The sequence below is a fragment of the Nyctereutes procyonoides genome, unplaced genomic scaffold (genome assembly GCF_905146905.1).
Source record: "Nyctereutes procyonoides isolate TBG_1078 unplaced genomic scaffold, NYPRO_anot_genome, whole genome shotgun sequence".
Classification (NCBI taxonomy): Eukaryota; Metazoa; Chordata; class Mammalia; order Carnivora; family Canidae; genus Nyctereutes; species Nyctereutes procyonoides.
Window position 1 is genome coordinate 1,613,938 of NW_026575141.1, and position 27,529 is coordinate 1,641,466.

A 27,529-nucleotide genomic window follows, 5' to 3' on the forward strand; every position below is an offset into this window, starting at 1 on the left:
TGGCGCAGCGGTTTAGCGCCGCCTGCAGCCCAGGGCGTGATCCTGGAGGCCCTGGATCGAGTCCCACGTCAGGCTCTCTGTAGGATGCCTGGTTCTCCTCTGCCTGTGTCTCTGCCTCTCTCTCTGTGTCTCTCATGAATAAATAAATAAAATATTAAAAAAAAAAAAAGGAAATCTTTGGTCTTTGAGAATATGAAGAGGTCAAGGAGAAGAGAAGGTAATCCAAATTTTACAGGAATTAAGAATTAATGAATACAATGTTGCAAGGATAGCACAAGGAATACAAACTGAACAGATAAAAGCAGCAACTTCAGAGTGACAGACCAATTTACCAACAAGAAATATACATTTCCCATTCTTTTTTCCTCAGTTTTAGAGGATGCAACAGACATATAACACCATAGGTGTCTAAGGTATACAACACGGTTTAACAAACCATATATTGCAAAATAATTACAATAAAGTTAGATGCATCCACCTCACAGTAACATTTTTTTCTTGTAATGAGAACCTTTAAGATCTACTCTCTTGGCAACTCCATTCCCCATTCTATTCTCCCCTGAAGTACTCTCCTCTGCTTCTCCCCACCCAAACATCAAAGTAATACTACCAGCCTCCTCTCATTAACAGCCACTGTTTGTGAAATTTAAACCATTGCATATGTTCAAGAAGAGAACATCAGGGAGGAAACAACAAGGAAAGAGAGCTAGCAACACTCTCAGGTCAACCCCACAATATTCCTGTGACTCAAAGAAATATTGATATATAAACATTAACACTCAAAAACCAACAACAACCAGTCTTAAATAAGGTCATATGTAACCACAAACTCTAATCCTTACTAAACTTGCCCAGGATGTTAGATCTGGACACTCCATTATAGTGTGCTAGTTAACAGATGTAATAAGGTGTTATTCAAATGATCTGTGGTGGTCGAGGATAGGAAAGAAAAATGAAAAAGACTAATACACAACAGAATTCAGCCTAAAAAATGTGTAGGCCTAAATCATGGTGATAATGTGAAGGTAAGAGAGATGGGCATAAGAGATGAATGAATAACCACAAAATCATATTCCACACTTTCCAGCAAGAGAGGCCCCCTGAGAACAAAGGAACAGTCAACCAAGGGCAAATTTGAATCAGCATCAGTAAAAGAAAAAAACTTTGGTTTGGTTTTTATGCTTTCTTCAAATGTAGGGCACTTAGAATAACTATAATTGGCATTTAAGAAAACTGATACACGGCAGAAAAGAAATGGGCAAAGCCTACAGAATCCTAAGTGCACCGTTGAAATGGTACATTGACATCCAGCTGCTATGTCCCTTAACCCCTACTCCGCTCACCACTCCTCCTGGATTCCCAGTATTTTGTTCGTCTCTGTTTCTAGTCTCAAGTCATAGTTTTGACTTCCATCTTTTAGCCCTCAAGTAAGTGAATTCTACTCTCATGGGTAACATCATGTCTGATTTGTCGTTGCAAAACTCGGGGCATTCACTTATTTGTTCAACAAAAATTTATTATGTATGAAGCCCCAGGCACCATACGACACACTGGCACTAAATACATAGTTTAAATGAATGTTGGCTATAATGCAGAAAAAATAAAAAGTTCAAAAAAGAATCCAAATAAACTCATGTACTATAATTTCACGGAGGATTAAGATGGGACACTAATATTCCAGTTGTAGTATCATGAACCATCTACCTCACCTATAGTGTCATAGCAAGAATGTGAGTCCACAATAGACCAGCCTTCCCTTTCCAAGGCCCACCAAGTTCATTGGGCATTTCCACACAGAGAATCATCATCTTAATTCTTTAAAAAGAACAAACAAACCCCAAAACACCTAGTAATAATGATTTCATCACCTTACATCAGAGGCCCCCAAATAATACCATTAATAGGTGGGTCTTTATCAGTCCACGAGTGGTAGGCTTTTCAAACTCGAGCTGTTCATACCTTCAAACCCTCAGTAACTGCCAGGCACCGCACCGCGAGGCTGGGTTTGAAAAAGCTCATCAGGACAGTGGAGGAGCCCTCCTGGAGGTCAACTAGAAGTTTAGCATGAGGGGGTGGGGGGTGAAGAGGAGGGGGTTTTGCTTTATGGAAAGTCATCTGAGTTGGAATCCAAATGTCAACAATGTAAAAACGTGTCATAATACATTTTATTCAGGGGGTTGTCATCACTGCCTGGATCATCCTTCATGGTGCTTGAAAGGCCTCTCCCATCCTTAATTTGGCTCCCACTTTGAAAAAAGGAGCCCCTAGAAAGGTCCAGCGCTCCCATTCGCACTCCCACCGTACATATTCCGGGAAAACAACGTGCATAGAAGACAATTAGAAATTTGTTTCGTCTTGAAGGAACAGCCCGGGTCAGGGAGGCAGAACCAAAATCGAGAAGGGATGCGCGCCTGCCGCCCCGCAGCCCTTCCACTAGCGCACTACGGGCTCCGCTGGGCTCTGCGGCTGGAGGCTGTGGCCATTCACAGGTGGTTGGAGGTGTCCCAAGAGTGAGAACACAATCAGCGACTCGTGACGGGAGTGCCCGGACTCCAGGGCCTCGCACCCAGGGATCCAGGACACTAGGCGCCCTCCTCGTCCCCGGGATACGCGGTGTGACTCGGAGCACCCCTGGCTTTCCCCACCAAGCCCCGAACCGCGTGCTTCTGGGGCCCAGGGACCCTAGCGGAAGCCTCAGGTCCTCCGGAAACGCCGGCGAGGCGGGGCTCCTCCCTCTAGCCCTACCCCAGAGAAAAAGGGGGGACTGTGGGGGCCCTGGGGAGGGGCGGGGGAGGCGAGGGGGAGGGGGAGGGGGAGGGGCCGGCAGGGTGGAACCCAGCTGCCCCTTCTCCCTTCCAAAGCGGAGGTCGAGCCGCTGCCCGCTGCCCCCTGGCCCCTGACCCTGCCTCCTGCCTCCTGCCTCCCTCACCTGATCACAGAGATGAGCAGCCCCGAGGGGTCTTTGCTTTTGCTGACTGTGCTTCTGTACTTCCCACCAGCTGCTTCTGCCGCCATCTTGGTACCGGGCGGAGGTGGAGAACCGGCGGGCCCGCCGCGGGGGGCGGGCGGACGCTCTGGGAGGGGCGCGCTGGCGAGCCCGCCAATGGAAGAAGAGAAGGCCCCGGACGCGGACCTGAGCAGCCCAATCGCGGCGGTCGGGAGGCGGGACTGAGGCGGCAGGGGCCGGGCCGCTCGCGCCCGGAGCACTCTGGGAACTGGAGTTTTCGCCTGTGGCTCCTGGGCGCGCAGGAACTGAACCGGTAGCCGCTAGACGAAGTCTTGGGGACTGTCGGTCTGGTTTGTATTCATTACGACCTAGTGCGGTGGTTGCTGTTTTGGGGGGAGTTTTTTCCCCGGTTTCGTTGTTTTTAGAATTTTATCAGATTTTTAATCAAATTGTCTTCCAATGCCAAAACGTGTGTATAGGGGTGTGTACACTTACGGGGGGGGGGGGGGGCATGAGCAAGATTTTACGTTAAACACAAGTGGTTTAAAAAAAATTTTGACACTTCGTCGGGGTTTCATACATAGCAAAGCGATCAAAAAGATCTTGCGATCTCTTGAAAGTCAGCCCTTGACACACGCAAAAAAAAATTTTTTATAAATAAAAACGGTTCAATGAACTGCAAAAATAAGACGCAGAAATGCTTTTCTTTAGAGATAAAAGCTTATTCTCTAAAACTAAATGTTACTACATTAGCTTTATGTGTGAATTCAGTTATCTTCCAGTGTAGCCGTATTTCCAGATGATCCTAAAAATATATACTTGCAAGAGCACACAAACAAGATATTGACAAAAAGACGAAAAAACAAACGAAAAGGACAGAATTGCAGATTCTTTTCTTCCCAAGCTAAATAAAATATACATAGTAATAATGTACTTGTGCTTTGCCAATATTTTACTGGTAGGCTTTTATATTTCTTTCATTTGACTCTTGGTTCAGTCACTAATTCAGAAGATGAAATTTTAAAAAACAAAGGTTACCCTGTGTATGAAACCCATACCTCAAGGAACAGGAAGAAAAATAAATATGAAACGAGAGAAGGATACTGCTTAGTAGCTGAAGAGATTTAAAAAACTTGAGATGAAGAGAAAGCAAATTCAGAGGCTCTGGGTCGTGGAGCAACAAACAGAACACATCAACTACTTGTATCAAAACAGCATAGAAGTATTAAATAAATTGTAGACTACCCATATGAGGATATAACATATACTCATTGGAAATCATAATGTTAATGGCTCTTAATGAAAGTGAGATTTTCAAAAAAAAAAAAAAAAAGAAAGATTTTCATGCTATAAGTACAAAAAGCAGGGGTTAAATAAGTTAGAGAGAGAGAAGTAATTGGCCCTAGTGGCTAAGAATGCAAGCAGTAGGAAAAAAACCATGATCATTGCAGTGATACAGAAAAAGCTTTTGACAAAATCCAATATGCTTTTCACAATGAAACACTCAGAAAACTAGAAATGGAACTTCTTCAACATGATAAAGAATATTTATTAAAAACACACAGGTGACATCATATTCAGTGGTGAAAAACTGAAAGCTTTCCAGCTGTAATCAGGCACAAGACAAGGATACCCACTTTCACCACATCTATTCAACATAGTAGTGGAAATTCTAGCCAGAGCAATTAGGCAGAAAAAGAATAAAAAGCATCTAAACTGGAAAGGAAAACGTGAAAGTATCTCTGTAGACAATATGATTTTACATATGGGAAATCCTGAAGAATTTCTTTTCATGATTAGAGCCAATAAATTAACCCAGCAGAGAGAGTTGCAGGATGCAATATCAAGACAAATCAGTAGCAACAAACTATCCAAAAGAAAAAATGGGGCATCTGAGTGACTCAGTCAGTTAAGCATCTACCTTTGGCTCAGGTCATGATCCCAGGGTCCTGGGATCGAGCCCTGCATCGGGGTCCCTAGGGAGTCTGCTTCTCTCTCTCTCTCTCTCTCTCTCTCTCTCTCTCTCTCTCTCTCTCTCCTTCTGCCCTTCTCTCTGCTCATTTATTCTCTCTCTCTCTCCCCCAAAAAATAAATAAAATGTTTTTAAAAAGAAATTTAACAAAACGATTCCATTTACAATAGCATCAAAAAGAATAAAGTACTTAGGAATAAATTTAACCAAGGAAGTGAAAGACTTCTACACTAAAAGCTACAAAGCATTGTATATAATAAAGAACTAAACAAATGGAAAGACATCCTGTGTCCATGAATTAAAAGACAATATGATTAAGATATCAATGCTCCCTAAAGCTAGCTACAAACTCAATGCAATTCCTATGAAAATTCCAATGGCCTTTTTTTCCCAAATTGGAAAAACTTTTCCTAAAATTCGCATGGAGGGCAGCCCCGGTGGCGCAGCAGTTCAGCGCCGCCTGCAGCCCAGGGTGTGATCCTGGAAACCTGGGATCGAGTCCCACATCGGGCTTCCTGCATGGAGCCTGCTTCTCCCTCTGCCTGTGTCTCTGCCTCTCTCTTTGCTCTCTCTGAATGAATAAATAAATAAATCTTTAAAAAAAGATAAAAAAAATAAAATTCGCATGGAATTGCGAAGAGCCCCAAATACCCAAAGCGATCTTTAAAAATAAATTTGGAGAACTGCGTCTTCCTAATTTCAAAAGATACTAAAAAACTAGAGTAATCAAAAGCGTGGCATTTACACAAACACATAGATAAATAGAATATTATGGAAAGTCCAAAATGAACTCATATATCCATGATCAATTGATTTTCTACAAGGGTCCCAATATCATTCAACAGAAAAAGAAAAGTCTCTTCAACAATGATTCAGGGGAAACTGGATATAAACATGCAAAAGAATGAAGTTGGATCCTATCTTAGTCCACTCAAGCCGCTATAACGTAATACCACAGACTGAGTAGCTTATAAAGAACAGTAATTTATTTCTTGAAGTTCTGGAGGCTTGGAGTCCAAGACTAAGACACCAGCATACTCACATTCCAGTAAACACCCTGTTCCTGGTTCATGGCCAGCGCCTTCACACTGCGCCCTCAGTGGTGGAAGGGACTAGAGACTTCTGTGAAGTATCTTTTATAAGAACACTAATCCCTAATCACTTCCAAAAGATCCTATCTCCTAATACTATCGCCTTTAGGGATTAGGATTCAACAAATGAATTTGCAGGTCAGAGAGAATACATTCAGACCCCACAGCATATAACAAAATTTAACTCAAAATGGATCAAAGACCTAGACAGAGAAAATTCTTAGAATAAAAAAATGGGGTAAATCACTATGACCTTAGGTTTGGCAATGGATTCTCCTATATCACACCAAATCGTGAACAGCAAAAGGAAAGATAGATGACTTGGATGTCACCAAAATTAGAAGCGTTTGTGCATCAAAGGACACAATCAAGAAAGTAAAAAGAGACCCCACAGGGTGTGAGAAAATCTACGCAAATCGTATATCCGATACGAGTCTTATATCCAGCGTATGGAAAGAATTCTTACAACTCAACCACAAAAGACAAAAACTTCAATTAAAAACTGGGCAATGGACTTGAATAGACCTTCTTCCAAGGGAAATATACAAATGGCCAACAAACACATGAAAAGATGCAACATAACATTAGCCATCAGGGAAATACAAATTAAAATCACGTGAGATACCACTTCACACCCACTAGCATGGCTATAATTTTAAATAACAGAAAAAAAAATGTTGGCAAGAGTGTGAAGAAACTGGAACCCTTGTACATCTGCTGGTAAAATAGTGCAGCCAATGTGGAAAACAGTTTGGTGGTTCCTCAAAAGTTAAAATTACCACATGACCCAGCAAATTGACCTATAGGTATACATCCAAGAGAATTGAAAACAAGTGCTCAAAAAAAATCTAGTACACAAATGTTCATAGCAGCACTGTTCACAATGGCCAAAAGGTAGAAACAACCCAAATATCTATTAATGGATGAATGTGGTATAGTATATGGTTTATGACTGAGGTATAAACAAAATGTGACATATCCGTACAAGTGAATGAAATACTGACACACGCTACAAAATTGATGAACGTTGAAAACGTTATAAGTGAAAGAAGCGAGACACAAAAGGCTGCATGATGTATGATTCTATTTATATGAAATATCTAAAATAGGCAATTTCACACAGGCAGAAAGCAAATGTCAGGGCCAAGGGCAGGATACCCCAATGGGCCACTTGGGCATAAATATTATTTTGAGTTAAAAGGCAATCAAATCAAAGATTCAGGAAAATCTCTTTACCTCCCCCTCAACTGCATAAAAAGAATTTAAATAGAGGGCCTGCTCCAGGTCCGTAGATAACCACATTGCAATCTGAACTAAGTATTAGGTATGGTAGATGGGAAGGAACCCAGCAAGGCCTGTTGGATCAAAGTCTTCCATGTGCTATCGTTTCTGAGTGCCCAAGAAAACATTTGTTTATCAAATACATAGTCTTGTTCATCTTCCTATAAATTACATTCCTTCCCTTGGAAGCTCCAGACCCCATCCCCTCCTCCTTAGTTCAGGATGACATATATACCTCATTCTACCTGCCTTTGGAATCTCATGTTTGTGTGGATTCCCCATACATACGACACAAAATTTTATTTTCTCCCGTTAACCTGTGTTATGTCAATTTGATTTTTAGTCCAGCTAGAAGGACCTTGGAGGGCAGAGGAAATTCTTCTTCCCCAACATAGATTAGTGATTCCCTGGGACTCGGGGGAGGTGGGAATGAAGAATGACTGCTTTGTAGACACAGGATTTCCTTTTGGGACGATGGGAATGTTCTGGAACGGGATAATGATGATTGTTCCACAATTTAATGAATGTATTAAAAGCCACTGACAGATATACTTTAAAATGGTTAAAATAATAAATGTTATGTGTGTTTGACCACAATAAAAAAATAAAAATAAAAATGTAGGTTGTGCAGTAGGACTACCTAGACTCAATCCCAGCTCTTCACTTACTGGCTAGGTTACCTCGGGCAAGTTACTTAACCTTTCTTTGCCTCAGTTTCCTTACTTGTAAAGCAGGTGACATAAGGAAGTCCCTTAGAGAGAGGAATAGTGAGACTGTGTGAGATATGCGTGTTCAGCATTTGGCAAATATCAGCAATTACTACTAAAGTAAGATACTAGTTTTATTCAAATATATCTGTGTTATCATGAAGTCATTTTGAGGAGCAAGAATACAGCTATTTTTTCCCATTTTTTAACACTTTTCTGTGTTTTCCAAATTTTCTATGAATAGGTTGCCTTTCCAAACAGAAATGAACAAAAGACCTTTTTTTAAAAGCAAGAATTGGATAAGCACCAAAATGATGACTACTTTTATCACCAACTGGAAAAGCAATTATGTGATCATGAATACACAAACCCCAATTAAACCTTAATTCAATGAACTGCTTTAGCTTCTCTATTCCACTTCCTTTATATCCCACTTCCAGAGATCTTACCCATTGCACCTTTCACACTGCCTCTGTTCTAGGTGACCTAAACTAAGCCCAAACTTGCACTACACTATGAACAATGAAAAAAAAAAAATCAAGGGAATACTTTAGTGGGTCTGCCTATTTGTAACCTTTAGCCTTCAACCACAGACTCCCCAACTCACCAGGCTATTTGGAACCAGATGAGATGTACGAAGATCTAAGGGACTGATTATAGACTTTGCTGTTTCTATAGGAGGCCTAACCTGCTGTACAAGGAAGTAAACGAAAAGGAAATGACTATAAATCATAGCATCTACTCAATGCCCAAAGAATAAAAGCATACAGGCTGCAGATGTTTCAATGGGATATAAGCAAGGAGAGCTAGAATGGCTGTAGAAGTCTTCATGGAATAGATGGGTTATAATTAAGCCAGACCTCCCCCGCCAAAAAAAATAAAGAGAATAGAAACTAAAATACTAGAAGAGGAAGGAAAGAACCTTCTAGACAGGTGGAGGTGCAAAGTATAAACATGCATCCTGTATTAAAATAATAATTTGAATAGAATAAGGGATTCATGGAAAAGAAATGGTGTCATAGGGGAAGAGATACATGGAGATCCATTCAGAAAAGACCTTGAACCCCATGGCCAGGCATTGGATATGTTTATGCAGTGAGGGTGAAAAGCAGTGTATGTTCAGGTCTTGTTTTATGTTGTCTATTATATTGTAAACCGGGCAGACTGTTTCTTATTATTACATTTGTAAATATACCCAGAGGCTCTTAAAACCATGGGAACATCCAATTAAATTAAAATGCTTTGACCTCTTTGGATGAGAGGCTCTATATAAATCCAAGGTATTGATATTCTTATTATTGCGGATAAATGAAATGTGTGAGTAAGGCTACCTCCACAGCAGATTAATAAAAGAATGCCAGGCAGGGATGTCTGCAGGACGCCCAGCACAGACCAGTAGTTTAAAAAAGAGTGTCTCATAACACCAGCCATGTGGGCGGAACTCTGGAAAGAGAGCTATTTTACGTCCTCTTCAACGTTTCCTGCTTACAAGAGTCAGTTCATCTAAGATACAAAAAATGTGCATTAGGAATGGCTGAGGAAATCAAGGCACAGCCTATAGATTAAAACCAAAGGAAAAAAGTTAATGATGCTTTCATCATGGAAAAAACAATGGTTTTATTCAAGATCTCAACTTACCAACTTTTCCAATTACTTCATTTTACATAAATCTTATGAAAATATTAGTTTGAGATACACACACTGTCTTCTATTTGGAAGGAAACGTTGTAAGTAGATCACGATAGGCTGTACAATGTCCCACCTATTGATTTTGTTTGCCATGTTCTTGGTGCCTGGTGCATTCTATGTTGTCTGACTGCAGAAGTGTGGTTTAATCTTCACATCGCATTTGAGTTTCTGAGCATTTTAGGAGGCTGGCCTGGAATAGTATTTTCAATAATAAAGTACAATTTTGTTATACGGAGAGTGTCCTTTGTTTCAGTGGGACACAAACCTGACTGCTGGTCGCTAAGCCAGCAACTGTACCCCAGCTTCTCTCCCAGATTCCAACATCCAAGTGTGTAAAATGTTCCAGGAACCATGCATAGTCAAATACCCTCTGGGACCTTCCACCCAGATTTGCAACTAGACCTCCAGCTGAACCCACCTCTCCTACCCTCTTTTGTCCCTACTTGCTTCTTCCCATGTGTTTCCTGTTTCAACAAATGGCTCAAAAATCTGTTGGGTGAAAAGACAACCTATGTAAAGGGACAAAGTATTTGCAAATGATATAGCTGATAAGAGTCTAGTATCCAGAAAATAAAGAACTCTTATAATTCAGGGATAAAAAGACAAATAATCCAATCTTTTAAATGAGCAAAGGATCCAAATAGACATTTCTCCAAAGGAGATATACAAACAGCCAACAAGCACATGAAAAGATGCTAAACATCATTGGTCATTAAGGAGACACAAACCCAAATCACAGTGAGATACTACTTTGCACCCACTAGAATGGTTATAGTCTTTTGAAAAGGAAAATAACAACTGTTGGCAAGTATATGGAGAAATGGAAACCTATACATCACCTGTGAGAATATAAAATGGTGCGGCTGCATTGGAAAATAGCTTGGTGGTTCCTCAAAAAGTTAAACCTAAAATTACCATATGACCCAGCAATTCTCAGTGTGGGTATATGCACAAAAGAATTGAAAATAGGTTTTCAAATAAAAATTTGTATGCAAATGTTTATAACAGTACTATTCATAATATCCAAAGGTGAAAAGAACACTAAGGCTCACCAAAGGATAGGGGGAGAAACAAAATGTGGTATATCCATACATTGGATTATTATTCAGCCATAAAAAGGAACACAGCATTGATCAATATTACAACATGGACGAATCTCCAAAACGTTATGCTGAGTGAAAGAAGCCAGACACAAAAGGTCCCACATGTGTGATTCCTTTTCTATGAAATATCCAGAAAAGATAAATCCAAAGAGAGAAAATAGATTAGTGGTTATCAGAGGCTTCGGGGAAGTGAACATAGAGTGACAGCTTTATGGGTACAGGATTTCCTTTGGAGGTGATGGAAATGTCCTGGACCTGGATCATATTGCAGATCATTGCAAATATGGTAAATGCCACTGAATTGTACACTATTACATATATAATAGTTATATATATATATACACACACATATATATATCACAATATATAAATTATATATAAATTTATAATATATGTTTTGTCATTTTAAATATAAAGTTTTAACATATAATGAAAGAGAGAAAAAGGAAGTGAGAGACTAAGCAAATTCTATCAATTTGACCTACATGATGGTCCTTAATTCCATCCCCTTCTTGGCATCCCCTTCCCAGTGCCTTAATCAGGACTTCATCCACTCTCCTTTAAAACTCTCATTAGTGTCCCATGTGTGACTCCTTTCTCTGACATTGCCCTTGTTCTGATCCACCCATCACACTAGTAGAAATCTGCCAGTTCAAATATGTTGTACATGGTGTTTGTGGCCTTGGCCGACTTGGAGCTGTTCTGTAAGGTTTGCTTATCAGCGAATGATTTAGGGATCCAAATTCACAGCACTTTGTGCATTCTAGATGTTCAAAGCTTTTTCTTATGCATCATGTCTGATCTATCACTGTATTAGTGGAAACTGAGACTTTACATACTTTTTATGTGTTGTAATATTTCTTCACATGAATCTCTCCTATATCCTACCCCAATACGAGGAATCTGATCTTTTTACTCCTGCATCAGGAACCTCCAAGGACTCTCATTGCCCATAGCACTGTTTTACAAACTGTTTACTTGAGAACCAGCTCCAAAAGATCTTTCCAGCTCCCTTATTGATTACGCCCCATTATATCTTACTCTCTAGCCATGTCCCAAATATGCCAGGTATTCTTATATTTTCCTTTGTTCTACATGCTTTTGCTCAGTCTACAATGTCTCTGAGCCCCAGATCCCCTATCTGTGAAAACATGACTACCTAGCTTCAGGCTTGTCAAGAAACTCGGAGATAATAAGATATGTATGTAGGAAACTCAACATATGGTTACTTTTAAGAAAAAAAAAATATTTTCCATTTACCTGGTTAAAATTCTGCTTCCCTTTAAAGCCAAAGGTCAGTAATTCACCTAAGCACTCACGTGCCACACACACATGCACACACCACAGCTCCCTTAATTCTCTGTTAGCAGCAGTTACAGTAAAATAATATGGTTGTTATAGAGGTTGTGTTGTTTTCCTTTAGCTTTGTTCATTTGTAAATTTGAGTGCAAAAACAGTGTTGTGTTCATTTTCATACCCCTATTGCCTTCCACAGAGCAGAGTCTTAGTATTTGTTGAATGGAAACATCCTCTATACTCCTTTAATATATAAGGGGTTAAGACCAAATCTTCCAAAAATACTTTAAAGAAAGTTAACCAGAGAGGCTAGTAAACATCACCACAGTCATCACACTGATAAGCGATTTAAACACAATATTTCCTTCAACAATTTATTTTTTTATTTTAAAAAGATTTTATTTATTCATGAGAGAGAGAGAGAGAGAGACAGAGACATAGGCAGAGGGAGAGGCAGGCTCCCCACGGGGAGCCCGAGGTGGGACTTGGTCCCAGAACCCCCAGCCAAAAGGAGATGCTCAACCACTGAGCCACGCAGGTATCCCTCCTTCAGCAATTTAAAAAAAGATTTTACTGTTTAGTTGAATTAATTAAAATTTAAGTTGCCGTTGGGGAACAATCACAAAAATAGAAATCATTTTTGATAGATTTATAGATTATAATCTCATTTTATTATATATAAAATCATGAGGAATGTTAAAATAGAATCAGTGACATCATTTCCTATCTAATTTTTCATACTGTCTGGATCAAAATCCTGTAATGTGTTGTCTCCACTTTGCACATACATAAGTGAAACAGTAGACAATACAAAGATCCATATATTTGTTTTGTAAAACTGCTTGTAGGTGTTTATTATGGAATGAAACAAATATTCAAAATGCAAAAGTTTCTGAATTTTTGTTTAGATAATTATTTGATAATATTTTTGTTCTTAGTTGGCTCATTGATGGTTAAAATAAACAAAAGATACTTGTACCAGAAAATTAAGCAATGAAGTTGTCTATTCCAAGATTTCAAGGATTAATGACTCCAGAAGTTCAATCACCCTGAAGTCACACCTCCATTGCAATGGGATCAACAGCAAGACTATCATTTATCTTCAGCTGTTCTAAGAGAATCTTTAACCATCTACTGAGAAAAATTTGTTATGACAATGCCCTAGGATATCTGGAGACTGACTGGAAAGGCATTGCAGGGGAACTGATTCACAAATAGGATCAATTATTCTGCATAGATTGAACATCTATTGAACAGAGATTGTCAAGTTGAATTGGCTCAGCTGAGGGATGAAAAACAGCTACCTACTGGGTAACTTGATTAGCTTTCCAAAACTAACTTTCCTCTGTTAGTCCTCTTTCATAAAAACCCTTGTGAAAAAAGCATTGTGTGTGTGGAGGGAGTGAGAACATAATAAGACTTATTTACATCATATAGATATATATTTTTCCCCAACAGATATACGAGTACATGTGTACAAAGAAAAATGCAGAAGATACTCATAGCTGCATGATTCATAATAACCCAAAATTGGGCAATACAAGGAAACACCCAACAGTGGAATGTAGAATCAGTGCAATAGTTATACAACAGGATACTCCAGATCAGTGAAAAAGAAGCCAATTTCTATGACATACAACATGAATGAATCTCAAAAACATAATGCGGAATAAGCAAAGACAGACACAAAATAATGCATACTGTATAGTTTCACCTATACAAAGTTCAAAAACAGGCAAAGTAAACATAAACAGTCACCTTCTAGGTAAAAGGCACAGGGTAGCAACTAGAGGAGAGAGGTGCTGTAGTGTTCTGTTTCTTGGTAAGGTGGCGATTACATAAATATTGAACTTCATTTCTATTTTATTTCTCATATTCTATTTTATTAACTTTAGTGATAACAATGTATTATTAAAGGAGCTGTTTGCTTTTCTGAATGTGACCACATATACTGAACTTCTAACTATATTTACATATGTTTTATATGCTTGTAAGAATATAAGAAGCTGATAATATAACCATCTGGGTTGGGGGACCTGGGTGGCACAGTCAATTAAGCATCCAACTCTTGGTTTCAGCTCAGGTCATGATCTCAGGGTCATGAGATGAAGCCCCCACTACCAGTTCTGCGCTCAGCATGGAGTCTGCTTGGGTTTCTCTCTGTCTCTCCCTCTGCCCCTCCTCCACCTCAAAATAAGTAAATATATCTTTAAAAAAAATACATGAAATCATCTGGGTTGCCTCTTGGGAAGGAACTGGGTAGCTGGAGGGTAGGGATGTATTTTAAAGTGTTTAACCTATATTAATGTATTATCTCTTCAAACAATAATAATTTAGATAAATTATTCCAAGCTTTATCCTATATACAGAGTTCTGGCAGAATTTAATTGTTCTGAGATTCTGGCTTTTACTTCCTTTGGTTTACATATGTCACCAGTATCTTGCGTTACAGAGTTCACACTGGTGTCCTGCTAAGGTGATAACAGTCCCTTGACTATTAGTATCTATTTGAGAAATATAGTGGCATTTCGTCCTTCCCATTTCCTATTCTTCCTATCCTCCAGCATCCTATGTCCACGTTCCATTTTAGCCTCCAAAACTCTTTCCTAAGATTTCATTGGCAATTCTGATGTAAGTTTTCAGGATTTCTGCACACCGTTCATTCACTTTTATACATTCTTAAACTTTTCAAAGTTTAATTAAATAATTGCTCAAAATCTCATCAAATTCTTTAATTATGTAAATAATTACTCAGAAGCACCACTTTTATAAACACTTGTGTGCACTAAGTAAACGCAAAATAGATGACATTTGTTTAACTTTACAGGTTTGTGAAATTTTCACACTTAATTTCAAAAATATTAAGTAAATAAATGCTCAGCTATGCACACAATTCTTAAGAAACAGTCATTACCACCTGCTACCTGTTCAGTGCCAACATTTGTAAATTAATAAAATATGGTTTTCACCTGAGCACCAAATGTTGCATTCTTTGGCTGGAGTGATCATGTAGAAAATGTGCTCTTCTTCGGGGAAATATAAACAAGATTTTTATATATAATACATGCACATGCATGTAATGAAAAGCAAAGTGCAGAGAATTATGGGAAAGGGCAACAAGGGGACTTACCACCTTAAATAGTAAAAATTGCTAAATCCTAAGCCTACTGAGTGGACTTGACAAAATAGCAGACGTTCTAAAATAATTTTTAACAATAATCTCAGTTAACAGATGGGAAAACTAAAATAGACACAGTGATTTGGAATGTGTCTATTCAAGGCTTTCATTCTTCTAATCCAGGAGAGATATTTTTAAAATTAAGAATGTTATGACACAGGGACTGATCAAGTAGAACAGATGTCTCAGCCGTGGTCCTGGAGGTCATCTGTGGTGCCAGGAATTAAGACATTAGTTGCTGCCGTCTGAGAGGTGTGAGGAAGGGAGGACGTCACGGGGACTCCCAGTAATGGCTACTCCCCAACAATACAAATAACATAACATTGTGTATGTTGGTGCTCGTCAGAAGACCAGCCCTGTTCTAATCCCAGGAACAATCCTGATCTTTCCAATAACAAATGCCATATATATATATATATATAGTAGGCTAGGTTCTAGAGTTTCTAAAAATGTTATTCCTAGTTCCTCTATAATCTTTCTAGGTAGAAATAATTTTTTAAAAACGATTTATTTTTTATTTGACAGAGAGAGAGCACACACACACACACACACACACACACACACACACACGGGAGGAGCAGCAGGCAGAGGCAGATGGAGAAGCAGGCTCCCTGCTGAGCAGGAAGCAGACAGGACTCAGTCCCAGAACCCCGGGATCGTGACCTGAGCACGAAGGCAGACACTTAACCAACTGAACCACCTAGGCGTCCCTCTAGTTAGAAATAATTATTCCAGATTCTATCAAGAGGAACCATGAGATAGACAAATGATTTTCAATTTCCACATTCGTTCAAAGTGACTTTTTTGGATATAAGAACAAAATGCAATCCATGAACCTTAATGGGATCCGAGATTTTCAAAAAGCAGTAAACCAATTATAGCAGACGTTCTTGAGATGGTTGTTGAATTTTAAATATAGACTGTATATTATCCTTTTTTCTTAGGTGTTGTGATAGTATTATGTTTATATAGGAAAATGTTCTTGTTTTTAGGAAATGTGTTTTGAAATATTTATGGATGAAAAAATCATGGTTTCTGTGCTGTATTTCCAAATGGTTTAGAAAAAAATATTTATGAGTGTAAATAGATAAAGCAAATGTGGCCAGATGTTAGCAATTGGTAAGAATACAGTTTTTCATTCAACTTCTCTGTAGGTTTGAATGTTTTAAAAATACAATATTGAGGCATAAAAGGAAAAGTATAAAATGTGTATATGGCCAAGGCATATTTCTTGGGTACTTAATACATACACAGCAGTGAATCAGACATGGACGAACAGAAGAAAATGTGAAAATAGTGCTCACCTTGTAGTAACACACAGCAGTTTGGGAAATAACACAAACAGGTTGGTGCCTACGATCTGATGTTACTATATGGTTATAGAAACAAAGTGTTTCAAGAATAACACCTTTGGTCAATGGTGTTGGAAGAGGATGTTTAATGGTGTTATTTAGAAAGTACCAGGGTATAGCTCAGAGAAGGATCTTCAGCTGCCAAACAGGAAGTGATACTTCCTGCCAAAGGGGGATGCACCGCACCAGTTCTATCATCCTTCACCACCAGACAAGGAACACAGAATGTGCCAAAGCAAAAGCAGAGGCCAAAGAGACTCAAGTGTGTGCTGCACTCTGAGTGGAATAAGAGATGCTTTAGCACCATGTACCCATTTTTGTTAACAAGGCAGTCATGCAAGCAGCAAGTAATTTGTATAATACGTGGCAGAGAGGCAAACCTTCCGTAGAAAATATGGAATAAGGATCAGTCCTTAGAGGTGATGCTGTGACAACATGGAACACATAAAAGGGGGGCACCTGGGTGGACAAGTCAGTTAAGCATCTGTCTGCCTTCAGTTCAGGTCATGATCTCAGGATCCTGGGATCAAGCCCAGCATCCGGATCCGTGTTCAGTGGGGAGCCTGCTTCTTTCCCTCATTCTCCCTCTGTTCTCTCTCTCTCAAATAAATAAATAAAATCTCAAAAAGAAAAAAGAAAGAACACGTAAAAGAGGGCACAAACGAAACCAGAACCATTCTCTTCAACACTTCGGTTAATCGTTTTTGCCAGAGTGTTAAAGCTATGCTTTAGAGCATATTTAATGTAGGTGCCTAGAGAAAAATAAGCAATTTTCCTTCCAGAGAGTGTGCTCAGCCTTTCTCAACAAATCTTTTCTGCCACTTTCATCAAGTTCAAAGACAAGAAATTTGTCTAAGTATTCCTATATTCAGATACCTGGACCCAACAAACCCCATACTATTAAGTCTGGATCCCCCGTCCTATATAGGCTGAAGCTAAGTGGCCTTCTGCACAATCTGATTTCCACAGTTTTATTTCTGTCCAGTATGTTACACTAACATGGAGGGTGCCAAGAGTAGAGGTCTTAGATGATTGGGAGCTGGGAATCGGAGTAGGAGAAACAAAACAGAGAGGAGCAAACATTAGCAGGAAACCCAGAAGGTAATGTGAGATTATGCAGGAAGGAAGGGTTTGCTGAATAAGGATTAGGAGTCACACAGGAATGAGTGACTGTGGGAAGTAAATCCCCTCAACGCACACGCTCACATCTTCACAGACATGCAGGCACACTCACACACACATGGTTTTCAAAAACTCTGCAGGCTGTGAACATTTGCCTCTCCCCGGAAGATCAGAATTGTTCTTCCTACAATAGGAAGTGCTCCCAGGCTGAACTCCCCTTCACAGCCATCAACCCCACCTCCTCTATCCTTCTCTATCACTAAAATAAAAAAAAACATAAGCATCAGCCTGCAGCGAATTCTAAAAGGCCTTTGGCATATCACACTGGTTTTGCATCAGATTTATTGCTGAATTTCACTGGCTTCTCCTGATCTGGTTTATTGCTGATTTTAATCTTGTTTGCTTTAGGCTTCTGAGTCCCACTGCAAAATGCCTAATACGCTCTTTGTAGCTAGACACTGTATAAATACAATGTATTATATTCCCATTATAACCACACTAGATCATCCACATTATGTAGCACCCATAGGTGGCCTACATTTTTAATTATTCCCCCCCCAAAAAAAAACTCTAAATTACTACAATGAATTTAGAAACACCTCTACTTCTCATCAGAGCAAGTAATTGAATACTCCATTATGATAATAAACCATTTTTCGTTGTAAGTGCTCATTCCCAGAGGGCTTTGCTCTGTGCAGTAAGGCTGCAGGCAGGGGCTCTGGAAGGACAATGTGTACTCAGATAACAATGTTTGTTATTTTGCCTTAGATCTTAAACCACATTCACTCTAACAAACTGTCCCAGTATTCTGTTGCAAAATGTATCAGGGGAGCTCCACTTTCTGGGTAGAAAAGCAATTCCTGGCACAAGGAGGCCACCCTTCTCATGGGAAATGTTATGTCTTGTTTTTAGGTAGAAAGAGGGGAAGTTCAAGCGGCCTTCCTGCAGGTATGTTTCTCAAGGGCCTCCAGCTGAAAATAATTGCTGTGCTAGGGTAGCATTTTTTGGGGTGGTGTGTCCTGAACTCCTCCAGTTGGATGAGTGGATAGCCAACACCATGATGACTTTAGAGAGCTGAAAAGGAACTTTGTGGAACAGATTGATCTCCCCTATCAAGCCACAGGGGTGAAAAAAATCACTTATGAGTCCTTGGCTTCACATCAGAAACTCTTGAAAATAACAATAAAAAAAATAATGATGAAGGGGCAGAGGATGATTAGCATTTGGTCAGCTCTTCTTTCAAAAGCCCACAAGGATTCCTGATTCCCTGACAACACATTCCTCCCCTTGCTGTTACAGCCCTCTACTAAATGGCCCCAGACTGCTTTTCCCACCTGAACTCTTGATGACTTCCACATTCATCTTAGCTCTGCTCATGGAGCTACTGCAAAAGTTTATTCTAGCTAGAAATAATTCATCTCAAGGCATCTTGTCTAGGGCGGGGCGGGGTGGGGCTCTTTACCTAATCTGGGTATGGGAACCTTTGACAGCAAATGCTACTAAAGCCAGTTGACTTCCTCTGTCTATCCCTGGCAATACCTAAAGGGTTTTCAAAACAGAAGGGTTAACTGTCCGCATGACAATGGGATATTTATATACAATAATAACTAACAGTTGATCTTCAGCATAAACCCAGCTATAATTGATATACAATGTCCTTCTTTCGCACTTCCTATCCTTTTACACTAAAGGGCAATGTGTGCTGTATACTCAGCACAAAGAGAAGAACCTGTTCCCTGGTGGGTGGGGGGTGGAAGGGGAGGCTTCTGAGGGGGTGCCCCAAGGCAAACACAGAGCTTCTTTCTGAATCTGGTCCTTTGCACCATGCAGCCATTGTTGTGAAAGCACACGAGTGGCCGACAAATAATCGGTAGAACATTTGGCAGATAAGCCTGTCTTCCACAGAAAATCATACAGATTCAAGACTTAAAGACAATTCTTCCACAGGAAAATGCAAAGGGGCAGGAGGGACCTTCTGCAATGCTAGTTCTGTTATTTCTTGATCTGGGTGATAGCTACCTAGTGATGCTCATTTTGTGGAAATTCATGCAGCTGCATACTTATGAGTTGTGTACTTTTCTATATGTGAGTTATACTTCAATTAAAAAGCTCATTAAAGTATTAAAGAAAATTGAATATATTAAGTGTATGCAGTAGCTGAAATTTTAAAGGAATTTTAATTAACTATGTAAATGGCTAAATATTAATCAGCCAGTTAAAAATTTATCGTTCAGAATTTGCTAATTCTATAAAAATAGAAGATTTATAAACCGAATTTTAAAACTCAGGGAAGGTATCATTCATCCATAAAAAGATAAATGCTACAATGTGGATGAACCTCCAAAACACGCTGAGAGAAGCCAGACACAAGGTCGCAGATTGTAGGATTCCATTTACATAAAAGGTTCAGAATAGAGAAATCCACAGAGAGAATGCAGACTGGTGGTAGCCAGGGTCTGGGGGTGGGGAAATGAGAAAAGACTGCTTAATAGTAATCTGTGTAATCTGAGCTTAATTAGATTAGGTTTGCCAGATTTAACAAATAAAAATACAGGACATTCCAATTAAATTTGAATTGCAGATAAAGAACACATTTTTATTTGTTTTTAAGAACACATTTTTTAAAGTCTAAGTATATGCCATACATTGTTTGGCATATACTTAGACTTAAAAAAAAATTATTATTTCACCTGAAATCCAGTTTAACTGAGTATCCTGTATTTTATTTATTTTTAAGATTTTGTTTATTTATTTGAGAGAGAGAGAGAGAGAACAAGCAGGGTGAGGGGCAGAGGGAAAAGCAAACTCCCCACTGAGGAGAGAGTCCAATGAGGGCTCCATCCCAGGACCCTGGGATCATGACCTGATACTTAACCAACTGAGCCACCCACGTGCCCCAGCATCCTGTATTATCTGGCAATCCTAAATTAGGGGCGTATGTGTATTAAGGAGGAAGAGACACTGAGGCTCAGGGAAAACTTGGTGCTTGTCCAGTTTGCCCGGTCTTACATAGTGAAACAGAGTCTCTGTTCATTTTGCCCCAAGGTCCTGTAAAAAAAGATGAAACTGTGGCCTAAAAAATGTGCACTTTTCTTGATTCCTGTCTTGCCTGATCCTGTTGTCCTGCCTCTGTCTTTTCTGCTTTATGGCCAGATTTCTAATTAACCTCTTCTGTCCCTTATATCAGCAATCATCCTCATGGTTTGTATCTCCAATGAACCTGTCCCTTTCTCCCTGTTTTCTTATCCTGACCCCAAGGTTTAATTCTATTTAAGAGTCTTCTCAAAACAAGTCGAAGGTAAATGAGGACTGTCAACTTCCTTCAACCTGGACTAGGCATGGGTAGGGAGGCAGCAAAACGCAAAGCAAAGGAGAAGAAAAAAAACCCATCTTTCCCCCTTTTGGCTCTGCAGCCTGGAATGTGGGACTGGCTGTGTCCATGTATATTTACCTTAGAAACAAGCTTTGTGTAAATGGGGTGAGCCATTTGACCTCAGGTTTTTCCACCATAAACACAACCTCAGCCAAAGATGGCAGGTAGGAGAAAAGGGTGTGAGAGTACTTTAGAAAATGCTGGGAAAGTTATTTTATTTATCTTAATTTATTTGAGAGTTATGGGAGCTTTTTCAGTACGTGTTATCTCCTCCTGGGATAGATACCACATCTAAAACAGGCTTCAATCCCTTTTAAAAGAAACATTGTCAATATAGTCCCTCCACCTGTACCCTAATCCCAACAGCTCTTCAGAGGTGTTATGAACAGGGATAAAGAAGCTTACCTGAGGCGGGCCAAGTGCCACCTCCATCATAAATCACCAGCACCTGACAGTTGCCCTGGGTTAAGCCCCTGGGTTGGTTGGAGAGAGCCAGTGATGGTCAGAGAGAAGCAGGCTCTTTAAAGCCACACTGGAGTCTCTAAGGAATGTCAATGCTTCAGATGCCTGAAAGGAAACCTTCTGGAGCTAAACACCAGGAAACATCTATCAAAACACAAAGGAAGTGACAAATTACCGTATAATATGCAGGAAAATATACATTTGAATGATCATCTCTTAAGACTTTTTTGGGAGGGGGAGAATAACACAGTTATAGATGTTATGGAGGAGGAGGGGTGACTGCTTTATTCTTCTATTAAATCTTCCCAGAAAAGGAAACTTTAGAGACTCAAAAGATGCTTGCAAATCATACAGTTGCTCTCTTTATCTATTCTCTGACTTTTGCTCTCCACAGACATCACAACCCTGATATCACATCCATCACCCATGTTGGGTCTCGGCTGCAAGGTTTTGGTTTTGTTGTTTCTTAAACATTCTTCTTGTGGTCTCATCTTTGCAGCTCCACAGAGAATGGCTAAGTGTTTTCTAGCCATTGTATTCTTATATCCCTTGCATTTAATGTAGTGCTGTAAATCCAGGTTGCAGGGATTCCCTTCCTCTCACAAAAGGGGATGTGCGTCTCAGGAGTCCCTGTTGGAGGCCTTACGTGGCTATTCAACACCATTTGTCAGCCTTTTTGCCAGCAAAGAACTAGAACCATGGGTCTCTAAAGGGAGAAGGCAAGGGAGACATATGATATTCCAGGGATTGGGTAAAATGGTCCATTGGTATATGAGGGAAAATAACAAAACATCTATTTATTTCTCTCTCAAAAAAAAAAAAAAAAGAAAGAAAGAAAAGGAGGAGCGTTGTGGCTGAGCGTCTACCTTCAGCTCAGGTCATGACCCTGGGGTCCTGGGATCAAGTCCCACATCAGGCTCCTCCCCGCATGGAGCCTGCTTCTCCCTCTGCCTGTGTCTCTGCCTCTCTCGTGTCTCTCATGAATAAAATCTTAAAAAAAAAAAAAATGGAAAGGAAAGGAAAGGAAAGGAAGGGAGTAAACTTTAAAACTTATGCTATAGATTGACCCTGCCATCCTCACTTGGTCCATTCAGGCATTTGTCACCCGTGATCTGCCAAGTGAGCTGGCAAGATTGGGGGTTCTACAGTGAGTTGCGATCGACTATGAGCCCCATGTTCATTCCCTGTATTTGATGTGATTGCGAAATGGTGTAATTTGCATGCATACAGTTACATGATCTTACAGATTATCTTGTGTGGGTTTCATCCACTAAATGAAGAAGTAGCTTTAAAATATTCCTACAGAGGGCAGCCCCAGTGGCGCAGCGGTTTAGCACTGCCTGTAGCCCAGGGTGTGATCCTGGAGACCTGGGATCAAGTCCCACGTCGGGCTCCCTGCATGGAGCCTGCTTCTCCTCTGCCTATGTTCTCTGCCTCTCTTTCTCTCGCTCTGTGTCTCTCATGAATAAATAAAATAAAATCTTTAAAAAACAAAATAAAATATTCCTACAGAGACACCATGAATTTAATTTAATTTTAATTTTAATTTTAATTTTAATAAAGGACAACAAGAAATTGGCAAAGCTGACATATGGCCTTCTCCTGGCATACCCTCTATGTCTACAACCTTGCAGGTGAAAACTGTGATGATCTAACAGGGCCAATGCATGTGCTAAGTAAATTTGTTTCCATTGAAAATAGAATGTTTTATATCAAATAAATGGAATAAAATCTATTTTTATTTTTTTAAAGATTTTTATTTATTTATGGGATAGAGGGACAGAGAGAGGCAGAGACCACAGGCAGAGGGAGAAGCAGGCTCCATGCAGGGAGCCTGATGTGGGACTCGATCCCGGGTCTCCAGGATCAGGCCCTGAGCTGAAGGCGGCGCCAAACCGCTGAGCCACCCGGGCTGCCCAAAATCTATTTTTAAATGCTGTTTAATTGCCCTTAATTTTATAACATATTAGTGGAGTAGGGCATGCTATTTTTTATTATAAACTCAAAGAATCGCTCCTCTTGGCATACACAACCACAGAAGCTTGGCAACCACCAGATGAAAGTCAGTGGCGTGCTGGAACTGGCTTATATGGGCTCATAAGAGCTGACTGTTAAAATGATAGGAATTTCTCAAGCCATACATTAAACATTGATATTATTAAAAATTAGTTTTATAAACTTACAAATATATAAATTTTGTTAAAAACAAAGGTAGTAATTATTTGAACTTTTCATTTCCTAATTATTTTACTGTCTGTTCTTGAGGTTATTGACATCTATTTTATCTGTGTGGTGGTGTATCAGTTACCTATTGCTGCATAACAAATTACCCCCAAATTGAGCAGCTCAAAATAGTAATATGTATTAGCTCATGAAGGTTCTAAATCAAGAATCTGAGAGCAGCTTAGCTGGGTAGTTCTGGCTCAGGGTTTCTCATGAGACTGCAGTCAAGATGTCTTGAGGCTTGCCCAGGGTGGGAGGGTTTGCTTCCAAACAAATGTTAACCAACATGGTCTATTGGCTGGAGGCCTAAGTCCCTTCCTGCATGGCAGCTCTATCAGGCTGCTTACAGCATGGCAGTTAGCCCCTAAGTGAATGATGAGACAAAGAAAGAGAGAGAAAGAGCACAAAGCTGTAATGTTTTTTATAGTCGGGAGTAACTTACCATCACTTCAGCCGCATTGTATTGGTTACACAAACCAATGCTGGAACGATGTGGGAATAAATACTAGGTGTGAATACCAAGAGGTTAATCTTACAGGCTGGCTAGCACAGGTGGAAATATGATATAATGATGTGCTACTGTGTATGTTTTTCTAACTCTGCATTCCGTGACATCACAGATTGTTTGACATTGACTGTGGTAGAAGTATTTATACCACAGTAATCAACACATCTACATGTCAAGTGGTTTTGTTGTGGCTTCTTTATGGGTTATTTTGTTTGGTTGGTTTGCAAGGAGATCCAGTTAAATGCTTACCAACACATTCCTGATTAGAACATACACTGTGCTATTCATGCTAAGTTTGGCGAGTAGTGGGGGAGGGGACAGGTAACACATAGGTAGGAGTATGTGGCATGGAGAATTAGCTGCAAGTTATCTGGGACCATATGAGGGTTAAAGAACCAGGGTAGAGGTAGCAATCCAAGATGGAGGTGGCAGGAGGTGGGATCAAGTGAGGGGCTGGTCTCTCAGTGGTTTGGAAGGAGGGCAGAGTGGCCTGCAGGTCACTGCGTGCTCATTATAAATGTCTAGGACAAGGAAAGACTAGACAAATACTTACAAAATATGATGTGGTGTGCATCCAAGATTTCTACTCCCTAGGGGGTGACAGACTGCTTCTGAATTTTGACCTTTAGCTCATATCAATGCCCTAATCTGAGACTAAAACAGTAGTCACTGAAAAAGCAAGAATTTGAAGCAATGGTTAAAGAAACCAGCAGAGAAGCATGGTAGAAGAATAAGAATCAATGGGAATGGTCTTCTGGATAATAAAACTCTCTTGATCAAGAGTGAGCAAGATAATGATATTAGTCATGAGAGTTGAATCTGTCTTATGAGAAGAGATTTCAATCTCTATTCATACTAGATCATGAATGTAGGCTTATTTCATCATCAATTTAACCATTCAAAATTTGATTCAATAAGTACTTCTTTAAGGCCTACTGTGCACCTCAGGATGGGCTGAGGTCTTGGAAACAGAGGTTGGGTTCCTAGGCAAGAGAACTATATTCAAGTATCTACTCTAGATGATATTACAGACTTTTGGTCTGGTTTAAACACTTTAAGGGACCTCCAATTCTTTTTCTAATAAAAAATAAGGATTTTGGAATTTAGGATTTGTGGTTTTAACTGCAGTAAAATAGACATAACATAAAATGTATTACTTTAATAATTTTTTAAGAGTTTACAATGAGGTGCCATTAAGTACATTCATGATGTACAACCATTGCCACTATTTTCAGGAGTTTTTCATCATCTCAGACAGAAATTTGCACCCATTAAACAATAACTCCCCAAGGGATGTTGGAACTTTCAGTATTTTTTACAAAACTTTTTTTGTTTAAGATTTTATTTATTTATTAATGAGAGACATAGAGAGAGAGAGGCAGAGACACAGGCTAAGGGAGAAGCAGTCTCCCTGCAATAGTCTGATGTGGAACTCGTCCCAGGATCCCAGGATCCCAACCTGAGTTAAAGGCAGACACTCAACCACTGAGCAACCCAGGCACCCCTGAACTTTCAGTATTTTGATTACTTTTTTTTTCTTTTTCTTAACACCATCCAAGTCTGGACATTATGCATTAAATATGGAAGCATAAAAGCAATAGCCAGTGTTAGTGAGCATGACAGGGATTGAAATGTTTTAAACCCAAATAAAACAAGGCTTTTACCTACATCATATAGCTGCTGATAAACTAAAACTGAAAATTTGAAGATCAATGAAAAAATGGGTTAGTTGAATAATTACAGAACTGGAGAACAAATGAATGTAACTGGCCCAGAAACAAAGACCAATGCCTTCAAATACACATTTAATGAGGGAATTATGTGGACTGAAATAAGAATCATAACTGTATGTTTTATAACCTGGCCTTTAAACTACGAATGGAACTCTGAATTATTCTACTTACGCTTGCATATCTCTCACCAGATAATATTTTATGTATATATAAAAACATTATAAGTATATAAACAAAATATGCTAAGTATATATTTTTATTAATTTTTTTTGAGAGAGTGTGAAGGGGAAAGGACAGAGGGAGAGAGAGAATCTTAAGCAGGCCCCATGCCCAGAGGGGAATCCAACATAGGGTCTTGATCTCATGACCTGAGCCAAAATCAGGTGTCAGATGATTAACTGGCTGAGCCACCCAGGCACCCCTATTTTTAAAATTAATTTAATAATGTATGTTTTATATATATATTTAATAGAAATATTCTAGAGAATCCAGTAGTCTGCTTCCCCATCCCACCCCCACTCTAGACCTGACAGCTAGACCTATTTTATGTTCAATCTTAGGAACCATTCCATGGGAGGAAGGTTTGGATAACAGGCGTGCAGGTTAGGAGAATGGGAAAAAATACACCTCAATTCGGTATTCATTAGTTTTGAATTTTGCCAGAAGCAGTGTTTGAGACAAGTATTCAAGCGCAAGTAGTTTCATCTGGAGGGGCAGGGAAGAAGCTCCATAAGGGAGTGGGGAAGTGAGACAGGGATGGGAAGGCAGCCAATAAGATGTGCATTATCAAGCTAACTTCCACCTGAGTGACTGTAGCTTAATCCCATAAGAAGCTCTGGTAAATGTTACAGAACACACACCTGCATCATTCAAGCCAAGGGTTGAAGGAACTGGGTATTGGAGAAGAAAAAGAATTTTCCCTGTACCATTCTGAGTTCTAAGCTGAGACCCCTGAAGTAAAAAACAGATTAACAAGAAAAAAAACTAACAGAAGTTCATTAATATGTATACCTCATATAGGGATGAAAGATACCCAGGGAAAAATCTATAACTCTCTGAGGTGACTTAGAATTCAGGCTTAAATACCTTGCTAATAGGATCAGGGGAGGATTGATGATTTTTAGAAAAGATGAATGGGCCCTTAGAAGAATATATGGAAGATATGATAGTTTATGACAAAATTTGTCTGCTATGGTGTTGACTTCTGGTCTCCTGTCCTGTGATAAGAGTCAATCTTCCTTGGTTGGTGAAACTCCTGGGGAGGAGATTTATGACAATTGAGTTCCTTTTGGAGGGTGGGTCTTTAGACAGGTAAAGGGAGTTCACAGAAAGCTCTCCTTGCATTTGCTGTTTCTTAAGTGCTTGCAGCTCAAAACAATCAATATATCAAAATGGTGTATTTTGGGGTGGCATGTCCTGAATGTCCAATTTGGGGTGGTAGACTCTTCTATTCTCTAGTATTTATACACAAATCCCAGTAGTCATTCATCCC

General features: G+C 39.6%; 1 protein-coding gene across 4 annotated transcripts in view; it reads right to left on the minus strand.

Annotated features, from left to right (window-relative positions):
* The window catches only part of EXOC4 (exocyst complex component 4), a 746,310-nt gene extending 743,287 nt beyond the window's left edge, over positions 1 to 3,023 (minus strand). For all 4 annotated transcript variants that reach the window (XM_055307533.1, XM_055307534.1, XM_055307536.1 and 1 more), the window contains exon 1: positions 2,930 to 3,023. In XM_055307533.1, the coding sequence (XP_055163508.1) occupies positions 2,930 to 3,015 (86 nt within the window). In that variant the 5' untranslated portion in view covers positions 3,016 to 3,023. The remainder of the gene's footprint in view (positions 1 to 2,929) is intronic.
* Positions 3,024 to 27,529: the final 24,506 nt, after the last annotated feature.